This window comes from Tyto alba, unplaced genomic scaffold (assembly GCF_018691265.1).
Source record: "Tyto alba isolate M040663 unplaced genomic scaffold, T.alba_DEE_v4.0 Super-Scaffold_2, whole genome shotgun sequence".
Classification (NCBI taxonomy): domain Eukaryota; kingdom Metazoa; phylum Chordata; class Aves; order Strigiformes; family Tytonidae; genus Tyto; species Tyto alba.
This window is the reverse complement of record NW_024881282.1, coordinates 60561904-60582329: the sequence shown is the minus strand read 5'-3', so window position 1 is coordinate 60582329 and position 20426 is coordinate 60561904. Positions and strand designations below refer to the sequence as shown.

At 36.6% G+C, this 20426-nt stretch overlaps 1 protein-coding gene across 4 annotated transcripts in view; it reads left to right on the top strand.

The window, feature by feature from the left end:
• DOCK4 (dedicator of cytokinesis 4) overlaps positions 1-20426 on the top strand; it is a 264136-nt gene that overhangs the window by 143426 nt on the left and 100284 nt on the right. For all 4 annotated transcript variants that reach the window (XM_042792612.1, XM_042792610.1, XM_042792611.1 and 1 more), the window contains exon 13: positions 6815-6940. In XM_042792612.1, coding sequence (XP_042648546.1) covers positions 6815-6940 — 126 coding nt within the window. The remainder of the gene's footprint in view (positions 1-6814; positions 6941-20426) is intronic.

Below are 20426 nucleotides of genomic sequence, written 5' to 3'. Positions count from 1 at the left end.
CTTCTCTCAGGTAGTTCTAGACAAGGTCTCCCCTGAGCTTTCTTTTCTCCGGACTAAAAAACCCCATTTCCCTCAGCTGCTCCTCATAAGACGTGTGCTCTAGACACTTCACCATCTTCGTTGCTTTTCTCTGGACACGCTCCAGCACCTTAATGTCTTTCTTGCAGTGAGGGGCCCAAAACTGAACACAGTATTCGAGATGCAGCCTCACCAGTGCTGAGCACAGGGGGACGATCACTTCCTGAGTCCTGCTGGCCACGCTATTTCTGCATGTGATTGAAGTGGCACCCAGTTTAAACCTGGAAGCTCCTAGCCAAGGCTACATAATGAAAATACCTGGATCTTATTTCCATCTTGGAGTTAGGTTATGTCTTAGCAGTGAGGTTTTTATGAGCTTTTTCCAAAAATTCTTTCTGCTTGTTACTGTTGTTGATTTCCTTTATTTTATCTACTGAAAGAATAAAAAGCATTAAGACTACTGCAAATGATAAATTATAGAACATGTATGCATGATTTTAGCTTCTTCAAGGGTTATATTTGCAAATTCATTACAAATGTTACCTGGGCTTTTATGTTGCTGGGGTTTTCTTTTTAAACACTTTCTTTAGTTAAACGTTGACTGTTTCTTTATTTTAAATAAGACACATAAATGCAAGTAGTTAAATTTCCAATACAGTGGTGTGAAAGCTATTTGCATGGTAGAGCTGCACTTCAGGAAGGAGAAAATAAGATGTTTCCCTGGAACCTTTTATCTATTATTTGCACTAGAAGAAATATAAACCACTTATAATTGTAAAATTGTGTATTTTTTGCATTGTCTAATATTTTAGTTAACAAAACAGTATGTAGAAATGTAATTTTAAAATTTTTTGAGCAAGATGATTCACCTTTGCAGTATAACAATGCAGTGTGGAAGTGGGTATTGACACACTTTGTGTATTGTTAATGGAAAAGGGCATCACTGGGGTTTCTAAGGTAAGAATTTGGGAAATCATTGCTGAGATCTTTATTGTCTGTGTAAGGAGGCTAGACTAGATGCTTGTGATAGTCATTTAGCCTTCTGGTCCTTTAACTTTCATTCTACGGTAATTCTGGCAAGAAATACTTGAGGGTCTACCATCTCCCCTGTGAAGAAATTCCAAGCCAGTTTTCTTCTGATAATATAATACCATTTGCATTTAAGTGTTTATGTTTCACGTGAAGAAGAAAAAAAAACCATGGACTTTCCACACTTGAGGGCATTTCTGACAAAAGTGTTAGGCACAAGAGCTCATTTAATTCATGAGCTCCAAGAAGGTTGTCAAAATTTTGCAAAGGCTGTTTTTCTTGCATTCTTTTTTACTGAGCTAAAATACAGAATTTAAAGTGAGGAAAAGAGAAAGAGTTTAGAGTTTCCTTTGATAATTCTAAATAATCACAATCAAGTCTTTAACAAGTCTAGAGAGGACTGAATCTGCATCTCCTTTTTTTTCCCTCTTTGTCCCAGACTGTAATTTGTGGGATTTACTACATAGATTTTGCTGTGGCCAAATTGCACAATATTCATACAATTATTTTTTCCAGATCACATTAAATCACTAAATCATTTGTTTGCCAATAACTGTGGAAATCTACTGGTTTTATCTTTGCAGTGGTAATTTGGACACTTTAAGCAGTATCAGAAATGGGAACACCTGTATACTTTTAACACCCTTAGGCAGCTTTATTTGGACAGATGCCTTATTTTTTTACTTTTCTTAAAATACAAACAGTGCTGAATAGCATTATGTTCGAGGTTTTTTTCTTCTATCAGCTCTCTGAGCAGCTGCTAGGCATTTTCTTCTTAATACGATCTAGGATTCTCTGCTGCCAGTAGATAGAAGCTGAATGTAAATGCTTTCCCCTCCCCCTTAGAAGCTCAAATGCAAATAAGTGGTCTCAAAGTGTAATGAACAGTTGCCTTTTGTTATAACTAAATGCAGAAATCAATAATGCAGTATAAAAGCTGTTTTAAGGTAAAATGACAGAGCTAACAAAAATCTGAAATGCTTATTCAGCAATTTGTCAATTTTCTGTATTCTCTCTCATCTGAATTACAAAAATAATCTTTGGTGAACTATGATACAAGTTAATTGTGAGAAAGTTCATGTGCTTGCAAAAGAAGTAAAAGCAGTTATGTTTGCAGAACCACACAGAGTTTTGTAGTAATATTTTAAAAACTGGAGTAAATAAAGAATAAAAGCTAACGCAAGAGGTTTTAATTACCACTAGGGAGGTAATTGATATTTTTTCTGAGGGGACAAAGCTGCACTATGTACTTAATTAAAGAAAATGTGCCAGTCCTTCAGAGACTGGATAATCATTTTAGCTCCTAATGTTCTAGAAATGTAAAATTTATAGCTATGAAGTTTTGGATACATTCTGGGTCTCCTAGGTGGTGTAATGATCATATCAACCACAGTCTGATTCAGTGTATGGTGGCATGTTGCAGTTTTCTATTTTGCTTTGTCTGCACACAGCTGTTCCATCAGGAATGCTTTAATTTTTTTCTAAACCTGATAATGTTATTGTCTAGTGCATGAAATGAGATGAGAAAGAACTGATGTTGACATACATCATCAGAGTGGAATAAATTAAAACTGAAGGATATTACCTTTGTTATATGACAGAAAAAATATTCATAGCAGAAATGTTAATGAGTTAACTTGTTATCTCCATATACAAGAAGAATATCTCTGCATCCTTTGATTGCATGCCTTTTCCCAGATTGGCTGCTGACCAAATTCTTTGGAAGCTTGCTCCACCTTGGCCCTTTCTCATTACTGTCTGGTGATTAAACCTTCCTTTCTCGAAGCCATAATGTTTCCCCTCCACCCCTTCATTTCTTCTCCATAGAGATAGCTTTAACCACCTGTACATTGAGTTAAGTGGCTTTCTGGCCATTATGGTGTGCAAAATTCTGGTTACATTTTGGTGAGGAAGGTGGTGTCTTTCAACTAGTTGGTTCCTCTTCATTCCACTTTGTTTTGTGGTGTTTTTTTTCATATTGTCAGGAAGTTGCACATTCAGCTGCTCTATGATGTGTCAAAATGTTTTAAATGATGTTTGTTAACTCTAATTGATAATCAGGGAAGTTGATTTATAATAAGGATACAAACTTCGGTTCCCTGTAAAATGTGCATTATTCCATCTTTAAAGTGCCTCTGCTCCATGACTTTTATTTCAGATGCATAGTTCCTCAGTCATTATGGGTGTCTAGTTTCTTTGGCAAGTGTATTATATTTTTATAGACCCATAAATATGGGATTGCTGTGTCTTGTAACTGGCCACAGTTTTTGTATTTAGCTGACCATACAGTCCTTGTTACCTGTCTGGCTTTGGCTGGCTATACTTGTATTAGCCTGCCCGGAGATTTGTTCTGACTTGTAAAAGCATTTATCTAAAGACAAAATAACAAATTATATCTATTTTATTTTAGCTCTTGCTTAGCTTTTTACAAGTGTAGGGTGTAACCATACACTTTGGTATATATGCTTTATATTTAATAGGTAGTTATAACATGTAGTTACTCTCTGTAGAGTTAGCTATCTATAATCCTAGATTAAAATGGAACATAAAGAAGTAAAGACATGTGACCGTAACTGAGGCCTTGAAAGTACTGGTGTAGGATGAAACTACAGGCCTCAGACCTACGAACAGCTCACCAGTAGCCAATAACTGGGATGCTGATAACTTGGTCACCATAACCCACCTTCTCAGGTTGAACCACTGACCTTAAGACCCCAAAGGGGAAGTGGAAGGGTGAACAAGGGATAGATACTGAAAACATTGTGTGTATATATGTCATTTTAACAGTCTTTTTTTTGGAGTGTGTTAGTATCATTGTGAATGGACTAATAAAAACTCGATTATATTGTTATAAATTTCATTAGGACTAAAAATAAGTTCCTGGCTTTTCATATACAGTGTGTTCTTTTGTCCATCACAAGATCATAAATGTAAGAAATCAGTGGGAATTCAAGCAATGTATTCTGTAACTTGGGTATCACACCTCAGTAACAGTATGCATCTTCTGTATTTAGGTCCTTAATGCAGAGGGGCCTAGCAAAATTAGTGGAGCTTTGAGAGAGTAATCGGAACACTTAACTAGGGATCATCCTCTTTTCATTAATTATATAAAGTCCATATGCTTCTAACTTTAGCATTTTTACCATATTTTTCAGATCTTCTACTCCCTTCTTGTCAATTCCCTTTTCATTTGGCAGCTGGATCCTCAGTGGCAAATTTGTTAACTTGAAACCTTGGTTTTTGGAGGTTCTTCATGCTTCCTTCCCTGTGCATCTTTGCTCTATTTCAGTTCTGGTTTAGTTTCACTCTTTCCTATTGTACCGGACTGTTTATACCATGTAACATTTTTAAGTAACTTTGCTATCTTTAATCCAGTGTTCTTCATTATCCTGAAGATTTGGAAGATGTGTACCATTTATATTCCAAAGATGTATTTAAACTATAGGTAAAATGACTAAGCCATGTTTTAAGTGTGTTCAATGAGAGATTTTCTTGATGCTCTTGGATCTAAAAAGATGACTCTTTATTTTCTAACAATGAATGATGTGAAATACAGAGTTCCATTACCTATCTTGCCATGCATGAGCAAGCACTTCAAATCCTTGACAGGCAGCTTATTTCTCAAGTTAAAACTCTTTTCCAGTGGTGAGGGTTTTTTGACATTTATCTATTTTTGAGCTAAATAAAATTTTTGAAGGAAGTCTGTGAAATTTGTACACAAAGAAAACTAGTACTCATTGTGTTTGAGGTCTTCAACTTTTATTTAGAAAACACAGTAAATTTACTCAACACCAGGCGGTGTACAATATCTGATTAACACTGTTGTGGTTGATGCGATCTGGAGCAATGGCAAATGTTGATTTAGGTTTCCAAGGAAACAGCACAATAAGGGCATATGGGGGAATGAATATACATATGTATGTATAACAATTTCTTAAAATATAACAGAAACAAGATTGGAGGTGGGCTAAATATCTATATTTGTAAGTGAGCTATAGTCGGCCTAGCTCTTCCCACCCAGCAATGAAAAACTTTTCACCTGCTAATAGAGTCTGAATTTTGCCTGTATGACTTCTTACCAACCTCCGTGCCATCAGCTAGCCACAGTGTCATTTGTTTTCTTGTCTACACCAATAATAATCGTCACTATTTCCTAAAAGTTGTTAACTTGGTGTAACCACAGAACAAATTCCCATTACCAAAATAATTAATATCCATGGCATTAAATACAGTCCTTAAAATAGAATAGACTTCATTGAATGTTTTTCCTGTAAGATTTGTTTATGGTACTCAGTTGGAGATGTTTAGGTGAGCTGTTTTTCACAAGAGAATGGAAGTCTGATCAGAGTATCATGTTCTCTGGTGTTGCGAATATAATAAAATGTAAGTGTAGGTAAGAGGAAGAAGATCAAAATTGTCATGCTAATTAGATCTCTGATCATTTTCATGCAGTAGCCTGGACTGGAAGTACTTAGTGCAGATTTTTCAAGCTCTGACTTAAGAACCATCAGACTTTCAAGTACATTTATTCAGTTAAATAGTAACATGGTTGTAGGGGAAATTTATTCCAAAGCCATAAGGACTGATGACCTTTTTTGTTCAGTCTGTGTGTACATGTTATTTACTTAAGCTTATTCTAAAGTTATTATGACTCTTCTGAGTTGTCTGTTTATCTCCAGTTGTTCAGTGTATATGAAGAATTTGCTCTTATCTTCTCCTTGATCTGTATGTTGACATGTGATACGCTGTAGTAATGTTGAAGGTCAGGGAAGATTAATCTTTACAAGCTGTGTTATCCTGACACTTGCCTCAGTGATTATATTTGAAATAACCAAAAGGTATGCCTGTTGTTTTTGTTAATCTCAGCTGTAATAAAGTATACTGTTTGCAATTTATTTGTATCCTGCAGATATAGTACCTGAAGTTATTCTTTGGTTCTAAAGGGATAAATACTGGAAAATGATTATATGGCCACCCTTGCAGTTTGCATATCTTCTAGCAAGCATAGGAAAGAGCACGATTGATTGCGTCTGATGAATATAAAAATAAAAGATGTTATTCTTTTATGTATCATTATGATGATACATAAATAAAAAATAAAAGATGTTATTCTTTTATGTATCATTATGATGATACATAAGAATCAATGATTCTTATGTATCATTATGAAATTACTGTGCCTAAATAAAAAATATTGATTGTACTATATTGGTTTATTAGAGTTTGTTTATTCTCATTTTGAATTAATAAATTGATTAACTTTCTATCAGGTTAAGTGATGCACTGTAATGAGACTTCCATGTTTCTCCCATATCCATAGGGACCACTGTGTTTGTACCTTTTTTTGCATACCAATGAAGGCAGCATTGTGTTGAAGGAAGTGAAAAATTGAAATGGTAGCAGATATGACTGATTGACATTTCTCTAAATTGACATTTTTCTAATTCTTTGTGCAGTTAAGGCCTCAGTCCATCCCTATTGAGATAATTTTGATCTAACGTGTCATCGTAATTCAACTACACTTCAGTAATAATTTGCTAATGCTTTTTCATGGGTAGTTATTTTTAAGTCTTTATTGATTTCCGGATGTTGGTACCCTTCCCAAATACATATAAAATTTTAGGTGAGTTAGCTTGGTATTGCTGAATGTCCTCCGAATTTTCTGAGTTCTCAGGAATGCTGAAAAATTATATCATTTTTAAGAAGTAGTGATGACCATAATCTGTTTGAATGTCTTATTTTTCTTTGTTTTTCTCTTCATTTTCAGGTCTGGCAGTTTCTCTTCAATTGCTTCATGGAGACATAGAACAAATCAGGAGAGAGTATACATCCATGTTTACCCATGGAGTATCCATAACAAGGAAACTAGGTTTTTCCAATATTATAATGCCTGGTAAGTTAAAAAGAAAAAACTCTCAATAAGCAGCAAACAAAGAACTAACAAAAAATTACTTAATTTTCAGCTGTTTTCCAAATAGATATTGTATTCTTAAACTTTTCCAGAGACTTTTATGTTAGTTTTTTTTCAGATTGTTAGAAGAAAACTGTGTCCCAGTGGCTCTATTGCATTATACATTGTACAGTTACTATGTCAATGTCAAAAGGGCATACAACCATAGCAGCCTTTTTTAAGAGATGGAACCTCAATTTACAGAAGTGAAGATAACTGAATGCAAGACTGCTGAGCTCTATGCAGAGAGATAACCGACAGAACATTATGTTCATAGGAGCTGGTAGTTTTCTAAATAAACATTCATAGAATTTCACTGACAGTGTACAACTTCTGGTTTTGTGAAGGTTGTGTCTCAAATACTGGAAATGGGTAATAATAGGGGTGTAGAGATTTTATTTTGATTATACTGTATGACAAAATGTGCAAATACTTAAACAGATACTAAGGAAGGTAGAAAGATTGTGTCGATATGAATGTGAAGAAGCAAATACAGAAAGAAGATTGCAGTAGTATCTATAGTTCTGTCCCTGAAATTAAATTTTTAAAAAGTTTAATGGGTTGATGGAAATTACAAGGCAAATGTCTTTTTAAAGGAAAAGCATACTTGCAAGCAGACTAGTTGGCATGATTATGGTGTTGTTTTGTTGCTGAGAAATGTTGCAGGGAGGAGCTCACTTAGTTTCAGCTGAGCCCATACCCAATGCCTTGACTCTGTCAAATGTAAATCATCCTCATGACTTGCAGATTTTTAAGAGACTACCTTCTTATCAAGATCTGTCTTTGCATTCCTGTGTACCTAAGTTGGAAGTAAACTAAGGATCTGAGGCAAGAAATAATAAGCTTGAATGCTTGATTAATCAAGGAGGTCTTAAATAGGCATTTAAAACTCAGTAGACTCAGCTTTAGCTGGGGGCATGTATTTATTTCTCTTGAACTTCTGCCTGAAACTTGACAACTGAGAATTCACTCTTGTGTTCTTACTGCCAGTTAAACATCTGTCCTTCTGCATCCTTGATCAGTGCTACTAATCACTTAAAACATGCAGAGAACACAAGTTAATAAAACAGTTTTAGCATTATTATGAAAATACTCTGCTGATGTGACTGCAATATTTAGAACAATAAAATGCATGAATCAGGTGCCATTTAATTTGAAGGTAGATTATATATGTATGTTTAATGGAAGCATCCAGTTGAAATGTTACGGCTTATTAACTAGGGTTTATTTGTTGTATTATTGTTGGATTTGTAATTTGAATCAAATGAGTACTGTAGATTATATGGCTGATAACAGTGGAAGCAGTTTTACTGAGCATGTTATAACTTCCATTAAGAAACCTTTCTCCATTTATCTATGATTTAGTAACCTTCTGCTCTGTGTTATCAAATTTTCTAAGTTCTATAAATAGCTCTCATGAAAAACATGTTATAGCAGAGTACTGTGTAATCAGCTGCTGGAGGAGTTTCTCAACTCAGTTTCAAAGAATTGTGCAGGCTCAGTTTGTCCCTTTTTTGTTAAAAAAATAATATATGGGTTCTGGTATGCTGTTTGTTCAGTCCAAATGTATGCATGCCTCAGTTTAGAAAATGTACAACTTCTATTCTGTGTTTACTGGCATGGAAGAGATTTCTCCTAAAGAGAAATAATCATCTCACTCTTGCAATTATGAGTTCCAAGGGCTAACCAGAGCAGTATGCCTTAGGCACTAAAATGCCTGCTGTAACCTAGCCTTTGAAATGCCTTTTTCTTTTAAAGCTCTCCTTTAATTTTGTTTCTCTTCTAGTGTCTTTTTTCAGAGATAAATTAGAGAACTTAATCTTTTGCCACTGGAAATGGTCATTAATTAGATCTTATTTTATATTTTTGTTGAAAGTAAGTATGTTGCTGTGGCTAATTAGCACTTAGTTTGGTTCAGAACCCTAACCTCTCTTGAATAATTCAATAAGAAATACTTCATGCTTCTAAACTACAATATCTCTTTTATAAATGCCATATTTTAAATCTCTCTCCTGTTCTGGTGTATTTAAAATCTACCTGACCTTAATTTTTCATCATATCAATCCTTTTCTCTTTGGAGGTTTTGCCATTAAAAGTAACTAGGATCAGCATATATGCCAAACCAGAATTTTGTTGACAATAATAATGCATGTTTTTATAGAGCAATGCTTTTTATGTCACTGGAGCCTGACAGGGTGAAGCCACAGAATGCTCTTTCCAGGACCTGTGGAATTTTTTAATGACAAACTCCAAGTGTTTTAGGAAATTAAGTAGATGGCTAGAAAAAAGCACATATGATTCAAAAAGACTGTGAAATAAGTAACTTACTGTATTCTGGCTGACAGAAGAAGGACAGGCCATGAAAGTGGCACCTTGTGAGTCTAATCAACATGCATTTTCTAGGCTTAACTAGGATTTAAGGGCAGACTATATGCAACCACTAGTAAACATTCGAACATCCTAGTGTGGCAGTCTGGAGATGCACAAGTGAGTATTCTTGGAAAGTTTTGTACAGCATTGAAGGACAGCTGTGCTTACACTCTGAATTTCTGTGTTCACCATTTCCTGAAAGGACAGATATCATTACTTAGTATATAAAAATTAGCATTTAATATTTAAGAACATAATATACTTTTTGAGCAGTACTTTAAGTTAGATTAACGTACATAATAGGTGATGGAATGTGAAAGCCCTTTTGTGTTTTTCTATACATACTTTTACCAGCTTTTTTGCTGTTTTATGTAGTGCACTCTTATGGAATCTGTTTCCTAATTAGACTTCCAGAATCTGTATCAGTGCATAAGTTAGGTGCTGCATATGCTCATTTGTTCTACTATACACACATGTGCATGTTCTTTTGTATCTTTGTGGAAGATACCTAATTCCATAAAGAAGCTTGATCATTAGTGTGTATTGTCTGGGGGGGTTTTAGAATTGGACTAAGCCCAAGCACAGCTGTTTGTCTAAATGAGGATTTAGTGGAGGAGTCATAGCTCCCTGCTAGTACTGCCAGTTGTAAACAGACTCTAAACTATCATGTGATAAGCATCCATATAGTTGCACATCTTCCTTTATTGTGCTTATCAAACCAGAACTGCATCTGCTTTACTTTATTTAAGCCACGTTGTTCTTAACAGTGCTAAGTCTATTACTGGTAGTAGTTGTCTTAACTATTTGGTACATTCAAAGCCAAAATCCATTCAGCATGAGACACTAGCACATATAGTAAAGAAATCTCATATCTTCCTGTAGAACTCTTTTTTCACTAAGCAGTTTGGTTAGGTCCAACCCTTATGTCCTGCAGCTTTACCTACAAACTTACTCTATGCAGCTTTGTCTATAAAATCAAAGATAATTCTTAATTAAAACAGTGATAGATACAATTTTGGAAGGCTCTGTATCTTATAGAGGACAGCAGCTGTCAACCAAATGTCTTAGTCCATAGAATATACTGCATTGTATAAACAGTTGGCCTGTTGGCTGACATCTTGACACATTTTCATAGATGGATATCAATTAGCTATAGGACACCCCTTTTCAACTTATGATCTGAACTGGTGTCATTATCACTGTTGAGATCTGACCACTACTTGCTTTGAATTAAGTTCAGAGTTTATATTTTCTCCTGTCGATCCAAATTATTAAATTTATGATATTAGAAGAGGTTCAAGAATTGATGAGTCAGTACAGTGGTATTACGCTGACCATTGTTTTCCTTGTACATACACTCAGAGGGTCTGTAATAGTGGTATCTATTGCTGAGTGTCCTGGGTTGAGTGAATGGTGGAGTTTTTTGGTGGCAGGGGAGGGGGCTATCGGGGCGGCCTTTTGCTCTGCCTTTTGCTCGTGATCATAAAGGGGGATTTTCCCCCATCCCAGTCCTATCTCGAACCCCAAGCCTGGCTCTCTGTCCCTTCTCATTGCTGGAGGGGAAGGGAGAGAGAGCTGCTGCATTGTGGTTGGCTGCCAATCAGGCCTAAACCACGACACTGAGCTAGTCAGTTCTGACTGCAAAGCTCTTGGCTTGTAATCCTTCACTCAGAATTTTTTGGTCCTCTTCTAATCCTGTGATATAATTTCACAAATAACATAGCTAAAGGTTCCAAGTGAAGCTGCAGTATTAATTTCTGTAATGGAATTTTCTTACTTTCAGACCGATTTGTCAAACAATGAAAGTTGCATTTTGTTTCTCAATGTTCTGTCTTTTTTTTTTTATTTTTTACAATTTCTGCTCATTCAGCAGATAGAATGAGCTGCCCAGGATGTTGCAGTGCTCTTAAGTTTCCTACATTAAGCTTTCATATACTTAGTTTAGGAAAAATAACTTAGGTTCTTTACCAACACATCTGCATTGCTTTGCATTTGTCAGCTTTTAACTTCATTAGATGTCCTTTAGCTGTCCAGTTAAATCTTATCAGAATCCTGTCTTTGAAAGTTACTGAATATACTCATTACTCCTTCATCTGGGTTATTAAAAGGTCTTTATTCTTTTCACGTGCAAGTACATGCTCTCCAATCTTTCTTACTTTCTATTTTCAGAAGCTTTTAAAATGAAACTAGAATCTTTGTCTTTTTATACAAATGTTCTCACAAAATTCTATCCTTGTGATAGCATGCATTTTTCAATTATGTGATTTTGACTAGAAGCATATTCCTTCTTTCAAAGCTTAGAATAAGAATCTGGAGAGCAAAAATTTAAAGGAAGCTATGGAATCTGTTCTCTTCATCATGGTACGTGTCTGTATCCGTCAGTGAGCTTGGACTTAGTAAAGAGTTGTTGATTCTAGGAAAAGAAATACATGTCTGACACACTTAAGCATTTTTCTCCCACAAGGAGTGATATGAATTTTTGCAATCTTCTTTATCCTGTATGGAGTATAAACAGCCTAAATTTAACACCTGCCATTGTTTGCTGTTCTGAATTCCAAGAATCCAGAAATATGTATTTTTAATTACTGAAAGTAATATTGCCAGGATAGATTAGTTACACAAAATATGCTTAAGCAATATTGTGGAGTAAAGACACCCTGAATTTTGACCTTTCATGAAAATCTAGTACTCTGTGGGGAATAACCTCTGCTTTCCAAATCCTTTATTAATACTTTTTTTTTTTTTACAGCTTTGATCCTATCTACCAAATGAATTCTCATTTCTTCAAGTCACTGGAGAAAACAAAGATACTGATACATGACTACATACTTGCTTAGACACGTGCAAGGAACTTCTACACAGATCTTATTCTCCTTTTCATCTCCTCTGTCATATTTTCTTAGCTCATTAGGAACTGAGGGAAAAATAGAAGGGAACTATAGAAAGGGAAGAAAAGCCAGAATTTAATTGGACTTCCCTTGATTTAAAGTTTCTGGAAGTAGAGAATCAGGAAGACTGTCTTCTGCAGTCTATAGTATTTGGAAGAGTAAGCTGGCTTTCTTTTGAGCATAGAATAAGCAGCAGTGATGCATGGGAAATGTATACAATGATAGTTACAGCTTGGAAGTCTTTCTTTAATAAACCAGGTAAAGAGCACTAGCAAACTAACAAGTGAATGCTTTAGCTCTGTAAAAATAAATAGTCTTTCAAGATTCTGTTGGAAATATTTTCTTTATATTGTAGCTATAAAAAATCAACAGGTCAGTTTTCTGTTAAAATACTTGTAAGTCTTTTATCCCCCACTTGGTCAAAGCAACTGGTTTTACATCTCATTGTTAAAAGGAAGAGGAAAAGAAAAAGTCACAGAGCAATTTGGTCTTACATGATAGATCTACAATCCAATTGAAATCTGAAAGTATTCATCTTTGCCTTTGATTTAAATGCCAAAGCTTACTTAATCCAATAATAAAAAGGCAGTAGCGTTACCAAAGTCACCAGTGCTTCCAAAATTCTAACACATGCAGTTGTTTTAATGTTTGCTTTATATAAACAAAAATATCAGTGATAATATAGAAACTAGCTAGCAGTATATAAATAATAGAAATGGTTTTATTTCTTTCTGCTCATCCCCTGTCATATACTTAAATGCAGACACACACTCTGCCCCAAATAAGTTTTTGTCAAGTATTACACAGAGAATCCCAATTTCAGATCTTTTATATGTATGTATATATTTAAGCACAGAGTACAACATTTTCTCATTCTTGAGTCATGTGTCAATATTACTCATAAATCGTAATTAATGTGAGTCTATGCAAAAGCTTCTTGCAAATTGTAAAGTTGTTCTTTGCCACAATAATGGAGAAGTCAAGGTATTGATATATGTGGAGAAAGCACTGAACAGACAGCTCACTGGTTGTTGTCATGGTCTTTAAATCTGGCACACATTCAGTGGCAGCTTCAAGCATGTCAATGAGATTTTCCCCATTTCTTAGAAGTGTTGAATACATTCACTGATAAGAAGCAAGCCACTCTTGGTATCTTCTACAATGCAAAAAATAAATTGTTTCAATAATAGGTTTTCATTTCCTACAGCAATGAAATTCTTTGTGAAATGCAGCGTGCCTGTATCTTCCTGAGCTTATCCCCTTAAGAATGCCCTTCTCTCAGATAACATCGTTCTATACTGTGATTTTCATGAATGATGCCAGATAGCTTAACTTGATTTTTTTAAACTGAGTTTTTTAATTAAATACAACTCTGAGTCATGTATAGGAAATCAGGAGGGGAAAGCAGAAGACTGGCATGTCTGAGTAAAGATGTGCTGGTCAAACTAAAAGGCAAGAAGGAAATGAACAGGCAGTGGAAGCAGGGACACAGGTATCCTGGGAAGAGTAGAGGGACTTTGCCTGGTTGTGTAGAGATGGGGCCAGGAAGGCCAAGGCGCAGCTGAAGATGAACTTGGCAAGGGACATAAAGGATAATGAGAGCTTCTATAGGTATGTCAGCCAGAAGAGGAAGGTCAAGGAAAGCATATCTCCCCTGATAAACAAGACTGGCAAAGCAGTAACAACAGACAAGGAGGAGGCTGAGACACTCAACAACCTTTCTGCCTCAGTCTTCACTGGTAGTCTCTCTTCCCACATGTCTTGAGTGAATGGACCTCAAGGCAGAGACTGGGGGAGCAAAGTCCCTCCCACTGTAAGAGAAGATTAGGTTCAAGACCACCTGAGGAACCTGAACATACATAAGTCTATGGGACCTGACAAGATGCATTGCAGGTCCTGAGGGAACTGGCTGATGTAGTTGCCAAGCCACTCTCCATGATACCTGAAAAGTTACTGCAGTCAGGTGAAGCCCCTGATGACTGGAAAAATTGAAACATTGCACCCATTTTTAAAAAGGGTAGAAAGGAGGACCCAGGGAACTAACGACCTGTCAGCCTTACCTCTGTGCCTGTGAAGGTTGTGGAGAAGATCCTCCTAGAAGCTGAGCTAAGGCACATGGACCACAGGGAGGTGATTCGACACAGCCAGCATGGCTTCACCAAGGGCAAGTCTTGCCTGTTCAACCCAGTGTCCTTCTATGCTGGAGTGACTGTATCAGTAAACAAGGGAAGAACAACGAATATCATCAGGCCTTTGACATGGTCCCCCACAACATCCTTCTTTCTAAATTGGAGAGATAACGATTTCATGAGTAGACTGTTCAGGGCATGAGGAGTTGGTTGGATGATCACATCCAGAGGGTGGTGGTCAACAGCTCAGTGTCAATGGCCTTATAGAGATCAGTGATGAGTGGTGTCCCTCAGGGGTCTGTACTGGGACCAGTACTGATTAATATCTTCATCAGTGGCATAGACAATGGGATCAAGTGCACCCTCAGCAGATTTGCAGATGACACCAAGCTGAGTGGTGTGGTTGACAAGCCTGAGGGACAGGATGCCATTCAGAGGGAGCAGGACAAGCTTGAGAAGTGAGCCCATGTGAACCTCATGAGATTCAACAAGGTCAGGTACAAGGTCCTGCACTTGGGTGTGGGCAACCCCCAGTATCAATACAGGCTGGGGGATGAAGGGATTGAGAGCAGCCCTGCTGAGAAGGACTTGGGGATAGTGGTGGATGAAAAGCTGGACATGAGCCAGCAATGTGCGCTCGCAGCCCAGAAAGTCAACGGTATCCTGGGCTGCATTAAAACAAGTGAGGCCAGCAGCTTGAGCAAAGTGATTCTCCCCCTCTACTCCACTCTAGTGAGATCCCACCTCGAACACTGTGTCCAGCTTGGAGTCCTCAGCACAGGAAGGACATGGGCATATTGGAGCAGGTCCAGAGGAGGGCCACAAAAGTGCTCAGAGGGATGGAACACCTCTTCTATGAGAAAGGGCTGAGAGGTGGGGGTTGTTCAGCCTAGAGGAGGGAAGGCTCTGAGGAGACCTTATAGTAGCCTTTCAATACTTAAAGAAGGATTATAAGAAAGATGGGGACAAACTTTTTCATAGGACAAGGGTTAATGTTTTTAAACTAAAAGAGGGTAGATTGGAACTAGATAAAGAAGTTTTTTACTGTGAGGGTGGTGAGGCACTGGAACAGGTTGCCCAGAGAAGTTGTGGATGCCCCTTCCCTGGAAGTGTTCAAGGCCAGGTTGGAAAGGGCTCCAGAGTTTAGCAAGAGTTTAGTATTGCTATAGTATTCTAGGACTTAATTTCTTCTCTCCAATCCTCCAAAGTGTATATATTAATAAACACATATATTTTGATAGTTAAACTATTTACAACCTCCAGGTTGTGACTACTGCAAATATTATCAGCTTGTAGTGTAACTTGCTGAAATTTAGGCTACATGCTCACAGTCAGTGCTGCATTACTCAAACACAGGGCCACCTACTTTTGAATAAAGCTCTTCTGTCTTGTTCCCCCTGTTTCTGTAAAATGATTTTTCTTATCATAAATTTAGCTGGGCTCATTCCAAGTTTTCTGGGCTAGAAAGGGAGTGAAAGTTTTCTTGCCTTTGTATTTTATCTTCCAGTTTTGCTTGTTATTGTCAGTATGTCAACATGGATGGTAACATCATAGAACATCCTAACTGCTGAAAGGCATAGATAGCATGGATTGACCTGAAGGGTAGGAGACAAGTTGGACTGAAGATCCCTGCCTTCTCCTCAAGTAAAAATCACCTTCTATGTGGGCTTTTTTTTAGATCCTCCCACTGACAGTAGCTACACAGCTCTTGTCCCATTCTACAAAGTATTCTAAGGGGCTTTCGTCTAAAACATTTTTCATCCACAAGATTTACATTCTGGATAATACCATTTTGTCTGTGCCACATCCAGAGATTTTCAGTCCCTACAACTCAAATTGTTTTAAGAGCTGTTCAAGTCATGTTTAGGGTACGAAACAAATCAACTGATTAGCTTGTATTTTACAGAGATACAAATGAAGAGGAACTTTCTCTAAACAAAATAAATGTTTTCTGCTTCTTTTCAAATCATGGTTCTAAAGGACCTATAATTCTGAGCAAAGCTTTCAAAAAAGCAGTTCCTAACAAAAGCTCCTACTGAGTTCTGTGTAATTATTTTTAAATTAGTGGCTGCTGTCAGGACAGTTTAGATATGCACACTGAAAGCTATAACTATGAGAGATGCTATCTTGTTCAAATACAATCATGCTGTGTTTTATTACAGTACTAAATAATCAATTTGGAATTTATTTCACTAGAAAGCTTTTTGAGGATTGCTGGCAAACCAAACTCTCTTTTCTAACAGACATCTATCTTTGATCCTTTACAGCTATCATAGCTTGAAAACCTTGTTCCATATTAATATACTACAAGAAATTCTACAGTTTTAAATGTGGCTGGAATATGAAAAGAGTCTTGTTATAATATCTGTGTTGCAATTGTAACGCATAGCTTCCTCAATGTAAGTTTAAAACCAGTTTTGTGATGAAGGATCATTACTTTGATGCTTAGGTTAGGTACAAATACTTCTAGAAAAATAAAAGGACAAACAATATATTCATTCAAATGTTCTCCTGATGCTTGTCCTGATCTGACCTCCTTGCTAGTGATTACCTGTGTTTCTCCTGTCACCAGGGGTTCTGTGGGAGTATTCAAGCCTCTGTGAGCTGGGGAGAGCTTGCATGTAGGTCCCATAGCTGGGGTTTCACCCTGTGAGCAGCAGCAGATCAGTGCTTGTAGGTTCTGAGTAGTGATGATGCAGCCTCCTACCTCTGTAGGAAAGGGAGCCTGCAGAGCCATCCCCTAATGAAACCGCGTGGTGGAGATATTAGGACCCCTGAGCATGCATTGTCATCTCCAACCTGCAAATTATTTCTGGCTCTTTTCTCTTTATTGGTTATTTAAAATCTGTGGTGTTTTTAGTTGGCAGGTTCAGAAAGGCTGACCTCCATTAGCTAAGTGTGTCCTCCAGCAGTCTGTCTTGTGGTTGTTTTTCAACTTTAATTGGCCTTTCCTCCTGCTCCTTATAATTGTCTCTTTCATGTAATTAATGCTGATCAGGTCTCTGTCCTCCACTCCCATCCAGCCCTTGGACAATTCATTGCTAGCTGGATTGAAGTCATTAAGCTTCTTCTGTTTCTTCTTAGGTTAGAAATCTTGACCTGTAATGTGCCTGGTTAGCACCTACATCTGGGGAAAGAAGGGTTTAGAATTTTTCCTCTCTCCGGCTATAAAGTTTCAAGATATTTTTTCAAGATATATAAATATTTCAAGGTATTTTTACCAGGTCAAAGCTGAAATGTATTGGCAGGACCCTATGAAGAGGCAGGTGCTGCCAATGCTGTGCTGTATACACTTTGATTTAGCAACCCAGGCATTTCAATTCATCACCTATCACATATGATTAAATTAATGTACCAGAGTAAATGTCCCTGCAGAATGTGCACTGAACACTTGTGCTGCATGGGAAAGGTAAGGTTGTATAATCATCCACATCACTGCAGCTTTATGTTTCTTTGTCAAATTCTACAGTACAGTTTCCATATAGGTCTAGCCCTCACTTCATAGTAGAAGCTCTTGTAGGAGTTCTTCAGTCTATAGCTTCTAATATTTAAAATCTGGTTTTGCTTAGCCAAATAGGTGAAATAATAGGGTGCTAACTAAGCAGTGCCAAAGTGTTGGGGTTAATGGGTCACTTCTATAATTAGGACAGAATATATTGATACCCATTTTCATCACAATGCATTATTGTCTGAAGTAAGAACAGCTTCCCTAGATACACACTTTGATGCTCACAGTTCTTCCATTTTTCCAAGAGACAGCTTATTACTTCCTAGTCTCACAGGGACCAACACCAAGATTTATTTTTTTTTTTCTGCTTTGTTGTTTGCCATCTCACATCCAATGTACAACAACCTTCTGACTTGCAATGGTTGGCTGTAACATATTAACCTCATTTTTTATTGGGATAGTGGCTAGAAAGTAGCTTTGCCAAGATAAGCAACTTTTTAAGCAGTGAAATGATTCAGACAACACAGAAGTGTGACACATGGCTTCTTTAATTTGCTTTTCTCCAGCTTCTGTTGACTTAGCTCATAACCCACATGTCTAGAAGTGTCCTTCACTTCTAAGGAGACCTAGGTGATTTAGCTTCACAAAACACGTTTAATGATTTTAGTGTGTGTGGTTCAAAATTTTATAGTCTTTTCTTACCCAAAAAACTGTATGTCCTAGACAAAGCTGATTTGTAATGAGGTTTGATACTACACTGGTTAACAGTGTTACTAACTGGTTGTTGATATCCACATTGCACAATCTGGAAGGCTTGGTGAATTCAGAAAGCTGAAAGAAAATTGTCACAACAAGAGTCAGGGGATGGAAATGCTCCATAAGAACAGGGAAAAATGAGCTGCCCTTTTTTTTGAAAGAAATGCTTTCAAGTGATCTAGATCTTCATACCACACAACTTCATTATAGGTAGACATAGGTTTGACACCTTAAAATTGTGCATCATTTTAGATATTGTTTTCAGTTGCTTACTCCTGTACCAAGCTTCATGTTGAAATTACCACTGGATGTTTTCACTGAAACAGACTTAGAGAAAAGGACTTTGTATTTCTGAGATGGAAATAAGCTGGAATAAGTATGTTGCTTTTTTCGTCATGTTTAAAGTCTCATCATATCTGATTAAGATTCAATTCTGTAAGCATCTTTTCAACTACTAATTAAAATCTCATGCACTGTATTATTTAAGATGTGCCCCTCTTGTTTCTGTGTAAATTCCTCACATTTGGCCAAGTACAAGACTGTGGAAAAATCTCAGTATGCATACACCTAGGAGAGATTTATTTGAGTCATGCAGATACTGTAGCTGAAGATATCATTTGTACTCACCAAAGTCTACCTCAGAATTCAGATATTCAGCAGGACTTTGCATTTCACTGCTACTTATGGCTGTAATTGTCCCTCTTAGTGAAAAGAAGATGATTTAATCTGTCAGAATTATCTGTCAGGTATAATAGTTAAGGCAAAGATCCCATATAAAAATGGTGCGTGTTCTTGTAATCAAATATGTAATTATAGTTGCTATAAATTAAAAAGATCAGTTAAAGGATTATAGATAAATTCGGCAATTTGCTGATGTTTTAATACTTTATAAAGGAAGTTGGAACTGTTTTTACTGGAAGATGGGCCACAAAAGAGTGCCCTACCTTGTTTTTACATGGACAGTCTCAATTTTCGGAGAGAGAATTTCTGTTAAGGAAGACTGAAGCAATGGCATTTCTACACTGAGGAAGTAAAAGTGATTAAGCCATCTACAGAGCAATATATTGAGAGTGAAATAATTTTTAATATTTGGACCCAAGTATATTTCTCTAAGTTTTTATTATAATTTTCGTTCCTTTTTCCTTTCCAGAGAGAAGTTCACTTTCCAAATCCATTTCCTTTTTTACCTTCAGCTGTTTTCTGATAAGGCTTTGTGCTTGATTTTTACAACTCCACTGACTTCTGGATTTTATGAGCTTTTACTTTTAATATGTTCATGCAAATATTGTGCTAAAAATTTGTCAGGAACATGGTTTTCAGTTCTTAGTGTTTCAGTACACTTACCTGAACAATACAAGTTCAGTGTAGTTGGTTTTCTTACATTTTGTTTGCAAGTAGTGATCTTTTTTAATCCAAAAGTGAAATATGTGTGCGTATAAATCCAGACAGAAGGCCAAATTTAAACTAAAACCTACATTTTTGTAAAGATTATAAAATGTCAGATATACCACATACTTGGAGAAGAGGAAGCTGCTGTTACGTCTGTCTGATGCAGACTATATCCTTGATACATAGCCCACAGTTTATATTCCTTTTTTATTAATTTTCTGGTCTATTTCAGTTATCTCCCTTTTGCTTTTCTATTATTTCCATATAAAACAGCGTTATTCCTCATATAACATGAGAGGCTTAGCCTCCTCTTGGATTTAATTTGGCTTGCATGATAATGGAGAAAATCTGGCATTTTCTTTCAATAATGTGACCCACATGTCTTGATATTCTCTGAGACACTGAAAAGAGAGTAGAGCTTCCTGAATGGATGTAGATCAGTACAAAAT